This window comes from Ylistrum balloti, unplaced genomic scaffold (genome assembly GCF_031769215.1).
Source record: "Ylistrum balloti isolate Yb309-2 unplaced genomic scaffold, AGI_CSIRO_Ybal_v1 Utg370600, whole genome shotgun sequence".
Taxonomy (NCBI): Eukaryota; Metazoa; Mollusca; class Bivalvia; order Pectinida; family Pectinidae; genus Ylistrum; species Ylistrum balloti.
In genome coordinates, this window is record NW_026782371.1 from 193,512 (window position 1) to 208,236 (window position 14,725).

Sequence of the window (14,725 nt, forward strand, 5' to 3'; positions counted from 1 at the left end):
TGTAAAAGTATTTTAACGGTATTAAAACATATGTTTAAAAAATATATGCTGGCCAAAATTTATGTTTTCACCACACATTTCCACTCCTGACCATATTATAACTTTGCAGTTCTTACTACAAATTATTCACCAACATCACAATGAGTTATACTATCATATTATGAATCATATGTCTTATGAATTGATAATTACTAATAATATTGTTGAACTGTGAAGTATCTAAATTTACAGGAGATATGTTAACTAATAATGATACCATCTCTTGTTTTATATATATTTTTGTTCTATTCATATACAAAGTAGCCAAAACTATGATGTATTATTGCTAAAAATAGCCTTACCAAACGATTGATAGAGGGAGATACATATATATTTATTATATATATAGGTATTTATATAAAGCAGGGTTTAAATAGTCAATCAGGGTGATTCTCATGACTGTGATTCTTTAATTTACAGCAGTAGTTGAAATGTGTCCAAATTGATGCTGAATCACTGACTGATCTTTATTTTTTTAGACATATATCTTGATGGTGATATTTATCAATGCTAACTCGACAATAAAATATTTTGATTGGAAGATGTTGATACATATAGTTGTTGGTACGTTGATTTTTGATGTAATTATTGTTAACTTTTTACTGTATTTTACTTACAATATATTTATTGGCTGCCTTTCCATGCTATTTTAGGGATCAGACATATTAATAAGTATTATACATGTGGTATGTTTGTAACAATTGTACTTTTCTCATACATTGTCGTGTAATAATACATGATTTAATGAAAGGAATTTTTCCCTATTTATCATTACTTTTAATGAACAACATTGTAGTTTTAATATCTCCATCAATTGTCTGAGTGTACAGAGATCTATATAAAATGATGTATTAAACGGTTGACTTACTGGTAACGGAATCTCATACCCAAGGAACTGTATTATCATAATTAATCTAATATGTTGGCTACAACAGGGAGTTACTATATGTATTAGTATCTCAGTGCCTTTTGCAATATCAGTACTGTAAGGTACATGCGAGTGCCACTAAATCCTGTACAACATTTATCCTGTGTGATTGTATGACCTTTTTCTAACTGCCATTGTCTCAATGCCTTTTTGTTTCTGCCCAGAATATAGAATTTTACATAATTGTACATTGTAGTTTTATCTTATCTCTGTTTCTATTCCATGCTCTTTATTCTTTTTGCAATAAAATTCCAATAAGTTTTGAGCTTGTCTTCAGACTTGTTTTTCAGTTGATTAATGTTTGGTTAATAATGGTATGAAAATATTTCAAAACTTTGTATCACGATCTTAACAGTGACAACATGCACTCATTTTCCCAAAACTATACCTTTTTCTATGGGTTGCAATCACAGTCCATCATTCCTTGACCTGTGATTGAAGAAATGTGTACATCTAACAAATTGTAAAATTTTCTCAACCTAGACCACAGACATATTTAATTGTCTGATTCTTTTGGTTTGGTTTAATTTTTTTAGGGTTTCCTTAACAGGGGAAATAACTCTTACTTCCCCACAAGAAATCAATTTCAATGGGTTACCTTATTTACATGAATTGGAATATTGAACTCTTTTTTAAAATTCAATTAAAATTGAATAACAGAAGTTTTCTTCTTCAAAAAAAATACAACATTTTTATAAGCCTTTGAAATTTATTGAAAATAAATTGAAATCAGTAGCACTCATTTAATGTATGTGAAATATTTCATAATCATTTAATCCTCTGTCATGTACAATAATTTTAATTTGCAAAAGTGCCAACCAATGAAAAAATATTTTCATCCTAAATTATAAACCAATTCTATAGTATCATCCTCTTATACAAACTGACAAATATCTAAAATAGCATACATGTCAACATGATTTCCTAAGGATTTCCAATCAGTTCTGTTATTTTACAATATGTCAGACCAATAGAACGAAAACAAGCAATAGATACACAAAACATTTCAGGCATTCATACAATCCACTATACAGGCATTCATACAATCCACTATACAGGCATTCATACAATCCACTATACAGGCATTCATACAATCCACTATAAAGGCATTCATACAATCCACTATAAAGGCATTCATACAATCCACTATAAAGGCATTCATACAATCCACTATAAAGGCATTCATACAATCCACTATACAGGCATTCATACAATCCACTATAAAGGCATTCATACAATCCACTATACAGGCATTCATACAATCCACTATACAGGCATTCATACAATCCACTATAAAGGCATTCATACAATCCACTATACAGGCATTCATACAATCCACTATACAGGCATTCATACAATCCACTATACAGGCATTCATACAATCCACTATACAGGCATTCATACAATCCACTATACAGGCATTCATACAATCCACTATACAGGCATTCATACAATCCACTATACAGGCATTCATACAATCCACTATACAGGCATTCATACAATCCACTATACAGGCATTCATACAATCCACTATACAGGCATTCATATCATTAACAAAATAGGCATTCATACAATCTAATATACAGGCATTCATACAATCCAATATACAGGCATTCATACAATCCAATATACAGGTGTTCAAATACTTCATAGGTTATCATATATTCCACACTACAGGTGTTCATACAATTAATAGAATAGACATTTTTATCATCCACAGAATATGTGTTTATACAATTACCACTATAGGTGTTCATACAATTAATAGAATAGACATTTTTATCATCCACAGAATATGTGTTTATACAATTACCACTATAGGTGTTCATACAATTAATAGAATAGACATTTTTATCATCCACAGAATATGTGTTTATACAATTACCACTATAGGTGTTCATACAATTAACAAAGTAGACATTCATACAATCCGCACTACAGGTGTTCATACAATTAATAGCCATTTTTATCATCCACAGAATATGTGTTTATACAATTACCACTATAGGTGTTCATACAATTAACAAAGTAGACATTCATACAATCCGCACTACAGGTGTTCATACAATTAATAGACATTTTTATCATCCACAGAATATGTGTTTATACAATTGATGAAATAAGATGTAGTTTTAAAAAGTTTGTTGTGCCTACTGACATTGGAGGGTAAGGTCTATATATAACAGAAATAAATTTAGTAGAAATGTCAGGAACAGCAAAATATTTTAATCTTAAATGTTGACTAAACTAATTTCATCATGAATCATACTGACAAACTGGCTGCCTTGGTCTGGTCATACTGCTGCTGCTGCTGATACTTAAATCTGAACTGTACACAGCAACCAATCAATAAACTTCACTGGTTTTTTTTTTTCAAATTTAACAACTTCAATCTAAATAAGTAATCCAATCTACAAACTACAGAGCACATATTCTGATCCTTTGTCTCATGGCTTACAGCCTTACAAGAGCTTTTTTAAAGATTTAATACACTTTGCAATTTGGGTAAATGCCAGTAATTTGAACAAATATGCTGATGTAACTTAACAGGATTATCTTCAGCAACAAATTACTTTAAACATACAAACAAACAAATTCAAACCATGTGCCTGCACAAAGTTTGTTGCAATACATTAAACTGTATATTAAAACAGAACAATTCAGCATAATATTGGCATTTCTAGACCAATCTAGTCTCATTCCCATTAATAAATTTCAGCATTGTACCCATGTGAACAAACATCAGCATCCAAAGGGCCACAACTCTATAAAGAGGCATGGGGCTCTGATAACCTACAATAAACTACACATATACCAAATTTGGTGATAACAACTTAAAAGAGACATAAGATATGAGTCATACCTTGGACGAATCACACGTTAACTGGCTATCGGATGGAATACAAACCAATAGTCCCCTCTGGTATGATGATGGGAAAGGTAAATACTACAATTCAATGAGATGATTCACTTCAGCAAGGGGGCTAAATGGCATATCACAGTAAAATATAAACTTCCAGCTCTGTTCAGCATATGGACAATCCCTCCGAACTGTCTTTAATAGTCAAACTATAGATACGAATCCAGTGGCAGATCCAGGGAATTTTTCTTTCTCCATAAGAGTTGATGGACAAATATTTTGGGCCTGTATCAGTCAGCTGATAGTCACACTTGCCTTACTTTACACAGTGGATATGTCACACTATAACAGCAGCTTGGTGCAATGTGCCAAACAGTCAAGGTTTCTTTAATCTAGACCTTCCAAAACATGCCTTTGAAAGGATGTAATAAGTGTGTCATAAACTTCTAAAGCTTTTACAAACCAACAACGTAAACAATAAACATGATAAGGGCTTAGAATCAATATCTTCATGGTCTTATGAGCTCTAAAACAGTGTAGAATCAATATCTTCATGGTCTTATTAGCTCTAAAACAGTGTAGAATCAATATCTTCATGGTCTTATTAGCTCTAAAACAGTGTAGAATCAATATCTTCATGGTCTTATGAGCTCTAAAACAGTGTAGAATCAATATCTTCATGGTCTTATTAGCTCTAAAACAGAGTAGAATCAATATCTTCATGGTCTTATGAACTCTAAAACAATGTTTTTCCAACACATTTGAATCCGACTGTCTGTCCACCATGGATAAAAGTTGTATACTATGCTTCACAAATTAGGTCTGTTCAGATAATGAGTCCTTTGACACTGCTGGAAATTCCAATTTTTGAAAGACTTCCTTCCGCACAGTCAGGTATTTCTGGACTTCATTTGGTTGTGTCAGGACATGTGGGGGAGCCTGGTCAAATAAGTAGAAATGAAGTTTAACTTAAAAATGTTTGTAAAACATATATATTTAATTTGAAATACTGTCATAATATATTAAAACATTCATTTACATCCATCTCAAAGATTTTACATGAAAATTCACTTGACAATATCTTATAAATCACATCAAAAACTTTAATGATAAACAATTATTCAACAGAGATGCAGGTATTCAACAATCGTCACAATTATCGACAGAGATGCAATTCAACATGTATTGTCACAATTATGTTAACAGAGATGCAGGTATTCAACATGTATCGTCACATGTACAGAGATCACAATTATGTCACAATTAACAGAGATGCAGGTATTCAACATGTATGTATCGTCGATAGAGATCAGGTATTCAACAGAGATGCAGGTATGTCATCACAATTATGTTAACAGAGATGCAGGTATTCAACATGTATTGTCACAATTATGTCAACAGAGATGCAGGTATTCAACATGTATTGTCACAAGTATGTCAACAGAGATGCAGGTATTCAACATGTATTGTCACAATTATGTCGACAGAGATGCGGGTATTCAACATGTATCGTCACAACTATGTCGACAGAGATGCAGGTATTCAACATATTGTCAACATGTATTGAGATCAGGTATTCAACAATGTATGTAACAGAGATGCAGGTATTCAACATGTATTGTCACAATTATGTTAACAGAGATGCAGGTATTCAACATGTATTGTCACATTATGGTATGTCAACAGAGATGCAGGTATTCAACATGTATTGTTACAAGTATGTCAACAGAGATGCAGGTATTCAACATGTATTGTCACAATTATGTTAACAGAGATGCAGGTATTCAACATGTATCGTCACAATTATGTCGATAGAGATGCAGGTATTCAACATGTATTGTTACAAGTATGTCAACAGAGATGCAGGTATTCAACATGTATTGTCACAATTATGTTAACAGAGATGCAGGTATTCAACACAGAGATGCAGGTATTCAACATGTATTGTCACAATTATGTTAACAGAGATGCAGGTATTCAACATGTATCGTCACAATTATGTCGACAGAGATGCAGGTATTCAACATGTATTGTCACAATTATGTTAACAGAGATGCAGGTATTCAACATGTATCGTCACAATTATGTCGACAGAGATGCAGGTATTCAACAGGTATCGTCACAATTATGTCGATAGAGATGCAGGTATTCAACATGTATCGTCACAATTATGTCGACAGAGATGCAGGTATTCAACATGTATTGTCACAAGTATGTCAACAGAGATGCAGGCATTCAACATGTCTTGTTACAAGTATGTCAACAGAGATGCAGGTATTCAACATGTATTGTCACAATTATGTTAACAGAGATGTCAACAGTATTCAACAGATGTCACAGGTATTCAACATCGTATGTCGATAGAGATCAATGTATGTTAACAGAGATGCAGGTATTCAACGTCACAATTATGTTCGACAGAGATGCAGGTATTCAACATGTATTGTCACAATTATGTTAACAGAGATGCAGGTATTCAACATGTATGTCACAATTAACAACATGTATTGTCACAATTATGTTAACAGAGATGCAGGTATTCAACATGTATCATCACAATTATGTTAACAGAGATGCAGGTATTCAACATGTATCGTCACAATTATGTCGACAGAGATGCAGGTATTCAACATGTATTGTCACAATTATGTCAACAGAGATGCAGGTATTCAACATATATTGTCACAAGTATGTCAACAGAGATGCAGGTATTCAACATGTATTGTTACAAGTTTGTCGACAGAGATGCAGGTATTCAACATGTATTTGTCAACAGAGATGCAGGTATTATGTTATGTCGACAGAGATGCAGGTATTCAACATGTATTGTTACAAGTATGTCGACAGAGATGCAGGTATTCAACATGTATTGTTACAAGTATGTCAACAGAGATGCAGGTATTCAACATGTATTGTTACAAGTATGTCGACAGAGATGCAGGTATTCAACATGTATTGTTACAAGTATGTCGACAGAGATGCAGGTATTCAACATGTATTGTTACAAGTATGTCAACAGAGATGCAGGTATTCAACATGTATTGTTACAAGTATGTCAACAGAGATGCAGGTATTCAACATGTATTGTCACAATTATGTTAACAGAGATGCAGGTATTCAACATGTATTGTGCAGGTACACATGTATGTACAAGTATGACAGAGATGCAGGTATTCAACATGTATGTCAACAGAGATGCAGGTACAACATGTATGTCACAATTATGTCGACAGAGATGCAGGTATTCAACATGTATTGTTACAAGTATGTCAACAGAGATGCAGGTATTCAATTACAATGTCGTCACAACAGAGATGCAGGTATTCAACATGTACCGTCACACATGTTAACAGAGATGCAGGTATTTAACATGTATCGTCACAATTATGTCGACAGAGATGCAGGTATTCAACATGTATCGTCACAATTATGTCGACAGAGATGCAGGTATTCAACATGTACCGTCACACATGTTAACAGAGATGCAGGTATTTAACATGTATCGTCACAATTATGTCGACAGAGATGCAGGTATTCAACATGTATCGTCAACATTAAGTCGGTTTAGAGTTAGGTATTGAATAAATCCTATGTCGTACCTTGATATCTTTAATCTGATCATCTCTTGAAGTGAATTCCCTCAAAATGAAGTTGTTCTGGGCCTTGAGATACAAAACAAAGTGGTTAAAACAATCTGTATCTGTTTGAATTATGCCAAACAATACATTAGAAAATTTATTTAACATTTTTTGAGTAAAGGTTAACATATACCAGTACATAACTTAATATATAAAGATAATAAATTAAGAAAATTCAGTTAATTTTTAATGAAAAGATGACATTGTTCTGAAAAATAAGTCTAATACCTCATGATAAATTCTTGTGTCATTAATCCTGACCATCACATTGTCCACTCTCAGAAACAACCTCATCAGGATAAAGAAGCTGGTAGGCATGACTCTCTGTAAATTGTCATAAAGCAATTATATACAACACTCTTCTTAACTGTATTATCATTTACAGAATGTCTGACTTCCCTTCTGCAGGTGATGAATAGTGTAGATATTCAACAAAGTATAAACTTGTCATGGAAGAATCGCACTTAACATTTACACTTAAAAATGATCAGTCGGCACTTCCATATTTCTCTAGGTGATTTAATTCATTCAGTCATTTTGCAACTTTCAAATAACTGAAATGAATGCCACCAAGTATTATGTAACAAAGGTAAATTTATGTTTTCTTTTAAAACATTGCTGGAGTTTTTTATTCTCTATGTAGATATCTAGGTTTTCTTATTTTCCACGGTTACTGGCTGATTACAGGCCATCACTTTGGCTGATTATTTAATCATTGTTCAAACAGCATTGTATGGATGATTATCATTCAACTATACATTAGTTTCCCAAAATTATTTTCAGCATCTATAAAGAACCCAGTGACCAGAGCTAGACACTATCATTTCACAATGAAAAAACTATGAAGAGCATTTGAATGGAAGATGTTCTGTTGTTAATGATGAAGTAGTAAGTTCTTACAATCTTCACATTTAAAATGGACGTTCCGTTATCTGCAAGTTCATCCTCAAACAACAGGATGTCAGCATAAAACATGATTTTCTCCTTCACCATCAGTTTCTCCATATCTATTCTTTCTGTTGTGTCAGACACCTACAAAAACCAGAGAAGTCCTTACATAACCCAAAGGAACCTAAACTACTGTATGGCTGGTAATAATTAAGGGGATTTGGTTTTACTATTTTGATGGTCATTCAAAAAGTGTTAATCTAAATTTTCTATGTGTATGTGTATGAAAGCTAGTACTGACATTGACAAACACATACTGTAAGCCTCATGAAATTAAATAACTATAGAACATATTGTAAACATGAAATTAAACAACTATAGAACATATTGTAAACATGAAATTAAATAACTATAGAACATATTGTAAACATGAAATTAAATAACTATAGAACATATTGTAAACATGAAATTAAATAACTATAGAACATATTGTAAACATGTATAAGAATTAGCATTCACACAAAATTAATTCTAGCATGTTAAACAATGTAACAATTTACTAAATAGAGATCATCACAAAAGATATCCAACATATCATCATTTTTCATTCATTACCTGATTTACATGATTTCCTTGTTTAAAAAATTACTTCAATCTATATTTGTGCTCAAATGTTTATCTGTAGTAGATACCTTGATCTGAGAGCCCTCTTTACCAAATACAGTGCCTTTGTACTCTGTAGTGTAGGTCCAATCAAATGGCTTGATCACTTCTTTAATATGTTCACTATCAGCTCTGAAACATGACAACATATAACCTTCTTTCTAAGTAAACTATTTCAATTGTCCCATTGATACTTTAACTCAGTTATAGCTTAATTTCATCATAAACTTACTTATACCTGTGAATTAGTATTTTGGAAAATGACTTAAGACTGATTTATTTAATTAAAGAACATAACATATGTTTAAGACAGTATACATTTTTGTATTCACATCAATCCGATTCAGTTTACAATATTTAGCTATTTTGCATTTGAAAACCACCTCACTGAAACAACTGTAGTCCAGAACATGTTTATTTCACCCATGAGGTGTATAATGTGGTCAGTTATTAAATCTGTAAAGATCAATAGCTGTACTAAATTTCTATCTTTATACAGAACAGGAAACCTACAGATGTGTACATAAAACAGAATAAGTCTTAGAGTTACGTCCCTTTTTATCCATTGTTTACATTTCTATAATCATTGAAATAAACCTGGTACGTGATCAAGTGTTGTAAGCTATATGTAGTCCCCCTGTCTGAATTTGATATACAACACTGAGTTATCTCAACAGGTATATCCAACTACAGAATTTGGGATAAACATATGACAGCATGACAAAATAGAGACAAAGGAAAAATAACTATATGGATGGTCCCAGGACCAGTTCTAATAGATTATACGCAATCTGTATCATTAGTTACTTACCTCAAGTTACTTGTAAAATTGTACATGGACATGTTTTACATTCCCCTCTCAGTCACCAACTTTTATACAATCAAAGGTTAACATTAAAATAGCAATGCTTATTCAAATAATAATTCTTGTAGTGAAGTTCTTCAAAGTTACCAAATCAATATACAATAAAACACCTATGACTTAGCAGTCAAAATGCATGTTGTCAGTATCAGTATTGCCAGGGACGTATAATATTATACATCCCTGGTATTGCCAAGATCCTGATTCTAACAGATTTGGTATCAATTACCTTGCTTCCTTCCATGCCTCAGAAACTGCAACCTTCAGGTGATCATGGTGTGCATCAACCATCTTCAGTGCATCTAGTGTGTTGAATTCTATTCCAAATCCTTCCATATTTTCCACACGAAGTATGTTATTAGCAAATACCATCTCTGGAAACTGTGGCAATTCTAACTGACTTTCAAATCTGAAAATAACCCATCATATAAGATATTAAAAATGAGAAATTTATTATCATCAGATCCTTTAAAGATAAATTCATTTAGATAAATAAAGATAATATTAAAACATTATATGATGCACCGAGATCATAGCGATAACTTACCACTGTATAAAAGAAATTTTAAAAGAAATCACATGATTAGCTTTCAGCCAAAACAATCCATCAGGTGTGATAATATACACATTAGCTGATAATATTGTTTCTTTGCTGGGTTTATTGCTTCGTGAACAGACATGACCATTTTCAGGTGCTGGTGATATCTCCTTGTGGTAGCTGGTGATTACTGAATAACATGCACCCAGTGTAGGAATCAAACCACAAACTTTAGACTTTCACTTGAGATTTCAAAGTCTGATTCTTCACCAAATGAGTTATCACTGCACTTGCCTTTTTTAAGATTCTCTGATGCTGATAGGAAACTATTTGCAACATTCACTGAATGCAATACCTTAAGTGTCACAAAAGTTCAGATTTAAAAATACATTCAACTGATAACATGTCATTTGTGACATTTTAAAAACAGCTTGTGGCAGGTTATATTAAAAAATGGCATTGATGTATATCTACATGTCACTTGTGCATCAAACAAAACTTACATACCTTTCTCTTTCAGGTCCATCAGATTTAAGGATGTGACTTTCAGTTGCCGTTAACGTCCATGGACCGAACTGAAATTTTTCAGTTTTTGTCTTTCCACTAGTTTTATTCCCGCCTGTCATCATTATTTAGCTACGGAAGAAACAGGAACATTTTAAATGAAAAGGATAACATATATCATGGAAATGTTACATTTATTCTTAGACTGACTATGGGGTGGTCTGCACCTGAACAGAAGGGGGCTTTATAATTCCTTTACAGCTGATTTTCAGTTGTTTCTGATATAGATATGTATTATGGTAAACAAGTAGAAAAAATCTAAATATAAAGTACATTGATATGATTTTAGTAATTCTATGAATAAATACAATAGTTATATGAACTAGTTATTTTACAACCAAGCTATCATTATGGTTATTCACTCTTGTTGACCTGGACGAAAGAGCATTAGAGGTCTTCTTGCCATGAGAGGAAACCTGAGAATCCAAAGAAACCCATGCAGTTGAGCAAGAGATTCTCATATTACCTGTAATCACGATGTGTAACAGATCTTCTGAAAATTATAATCTTACCTATGTAATAAATTGTTTTTTTATTCAATCTATATAATAGTTTACTTGAAATCTGACGTTCTCACCATTTGATGATATTTGTAATTATTCTAACAAATGGTGATGGATAACTTGGTGTATGATGCCAGTCTATACACATTCTTGTAAATGTCCAAGGTGCAGCTTGAGAAGCTCTTGCAAAGCAAGCCCTTTAGATATCATGTGCAATGCGAGATGTGAAAACTTTTACCCATACTATCAGTCATTAACGTTTACCCATACTATCAGTCATTAACTTTTACCCATACTATCAGTCATTAACGTTTACCCATACTATCAGTCATTAACTTTTACCCATACTATCAGTCATTAACGTTTACCCATACTATCAGTCATTAACTTTTACCCATACTATCAGTCATTAACGTTTACCCATACTATCAGTCATTAACTTTTACCCATACTATCAGTCATTAACTTTTACCCATACTATCAGTCATTAACTTTTACCCATACTATCAGTCATTAACTTTTACCCATACTATCAGTCATCATACTATCAGTCATCATACTATCAGTCATTAACTTTTACCCATACTATCAGTCATTAACTTTTACCCATACTATCAGTCGTTTAAGTTTGAATTTTTTTTCACCTTTGAAAAGGTAGAAGATAACATGAATTTTAATAAAGGCCTACCATATCAAAAACTTAAGACACGAGACCAAAAACTTAAAACAAGTTAACCAACCAGGCCAACAAGATAACATTATGCTCGCCCCACATGTCTTTGCAATAATTCATAATATGAGAAGGCAAAGCCTAAAATGAGTGAAGCATTAGCTAACTTTATTACATAATTACCAAAACAGTGCTAGCTGACTGCAACAAGGCATAAGTTTTATTTTATATGAGGCTGAAGTAAATGTAAAGTAGGAGTCTTGCCACATTGATGTATATATAGTGTCTTGTTGAAACCCAAGTTATGCAGGAATATCACTGACATTACTATGCTGTTGTCTCACCGATGAAAGACAAAAAAGGTCTAAGTGACGTGTGAATCTAGTTTAACTTGATGTAATCAAGTAGAGGTTTGTGGTAACTCTTAACTAAAACTAAATCTTCTCTCATTCTAGGAGAATTGACTAGGACAATATATACGGTTTCTCCATAGGTCTTCCTCATCCAGTCACTTGGAATTTGATCACTTCATGAAAATTTTGAAGAGCCTGCTCAAATAAGACCATTTCCCAACTGAAACACTGCTCCTGGTTTTCAGATAGAAAAGATCAAAAAGAAAAGGCAACAAGTATGGAAAGGGAGATAACTTGATCCGGTCTATAATTTTGATTCCCAAATACTATCAATTAATGATTTCAGCTTAGGTGCCAAAGAGCTATGCACTTGTAAAGGCTACTTATATTTTCTGACGAAGATTTGGTTTGAATTTTTTTAATTTGTTTAGTTGGAGTCTGAAACATACGATACAAAGGAATAGGAAACTAGTCCCAGTGGTGACTTCTCTGGCGTTAGCTTTTGTGATTGTTCAAGGAGCCATGAAGATCATTTTTATAACAAAATTAATACTAATAAATAAGAATGTGGTATACAGTATAGGGCAGTATTCACAAAAGATAGTATAATTAAGCTCTTTAATACCGTTTAGAAAGGATTAGTTGGAGAAAAATGGTTTATAAAGAAAGGGGAGACTAGTTGTTTGTATTTCTTCGTCACAGTGTTACAAATGAGTATAGAGAGTTTCTTATCCCTCTGTATTACACATCCCTGCCAGAGTTACTGAAATTGTTTGGAAAATATTTCACTCTCATTCCGGTAACTTTGTCCCTTTCTTGTGTCACGACATGAAAAAACAATAAATCATTCTTGTTTTGGTTTCTTCACTTGTTTTGACCAGTTCACCTCATTTCTTGAGTTGGGAACAAAACATCATTTTTGAAATTTGACAAATTGACGCAAGTGGGCGACAAGTTAGCATACTATCAGAATGTGAAACTGCTGCTTGCCAATTTTTAGACATCGGCGGATTATTAACGATACATGCCACAAGTACAATTTGCCAGTAAAATGCTCTTTGATGGGTTTCGGGTGGTGCCAGGTAGTTTCTTATGGGGTGCGCGACGTCATCAAGGTGTCGGCCAGTGGCAGCTAGGCGACAGATTCACAGTCGTCAGATTTAACCTGCCACCGCCCTGCAACCTGGCGGACATCTGCCATGAAGGCCTGATTGCCGTTCTAACTGCCATCGGCTGGTGCCTGCCTGATAATCTGACGGCGGCAGGCTCGTTTATGGGGGATATATAAATCTAAATTGCTCTTGTATCACTACAAAGTGTACATTATTATTATCATCCACAAGATAAATAGATAAAATTAAAAAAAAAATTCCTTCCAACAAGATGCCCCCTAAATCAACGGCAAGCAGAAGGACAACATGCTGGAGTCTTCACTCGGCATATCGCTAGTCTGCCACCTACCTACACTGACAGCTGCCTTTCAATCTCCGCCCTGCCGCCGGCAGATATTTTGAAATCTTGCGATTGCATGTCAGTAGCATAACGACAGCAGGCCGGTTGCTGGATAGTGGCTGTTAGCTCCTACCTATCGCCAGCCGAAGTATGAAGACCCTCGAACCCAATGACCGAATAAAATCGCGCTGCAGCCCGCCTGTCGCTTGACAGCCACCGCGCGACTTCAAGATTTGTCCGGCCGGCGCCCTGACGACAGGTACAATTGGGAAAAAAATCGGCCGGTGGCAGACAGAATTTAAACTTTTTCTTAAAACTTCAGCGGCGCCATAAATGCCTGATTGTGCCTGCTACCGGCCAAATTTGAGTGAAAACTGGCTATCACCACATCGGCAGGCGCCATTTAGTGATTTGTGACCGTACTATAAGCGTCCGACATTCGTTTGTCCTACTCTCAGTTACTGTCACGTGGTGGTATCAAAAAGAGGATAAATAAATACCATCATCATGAAAACATTTCCTTAAAATCACCTATAAATCCATTCCCATATCTTCCCGCCAATTTTCCAATTATCAGCCTGTTTACTTTCTTGGAAAGCGACGCCTGCAACACGTTTCTTACTTTTCTGTAAAATCTCCCGCAATGTTGTTGTATCAAAAATGAATCACTTCCGGTACATTGTTGTATCAAATAATTCATAAATGCAAATTAATAAAATCGAGCATACATGTAACACTAGTATTATGATAAATGAATGTTAAATTCA

At 33.8% G+C, this 14,725-nt stretch overlaps 1 protein-coding gene across 1 annotated transcript; it reads right to left on the reverse strand.

Moving 5' to 3' along the window:
• Window positions 1-1,673: 1,673 nt before the first annotated feature.
• Window positions 1,674-14,595, reverse strand: LOC132556907 (TIP41-like protein). Its single transcript, XM_060221362.1, has 8 exons — window positions 14,490-14,595; window positions 10,924-11,052; window positions 10,108-10,287; window positions 9,046-9,148; window positions 8,366-8,497; window positions 7,694-7,789; window positions 7,427-7,489; window positions 1,674-4,766 (listed from the first exon to the last, which is right to left on the reverse strand). Exons 2-8 carry the CDS (start codon window positions 11,043-11,045, stop codon window positions 4,644-4,646), a joined length of 819 nt encoding a protein of 272 aa, XP_060077345.1. The 5' UTR covers window positions 11,046-11,052; window positions 14,490-14,595; the 3' UTR covers window positions 1,674-4,643.
• Between the last annotated feature and the right edge of the window lie 130 nt (window positions 14,596-14,725).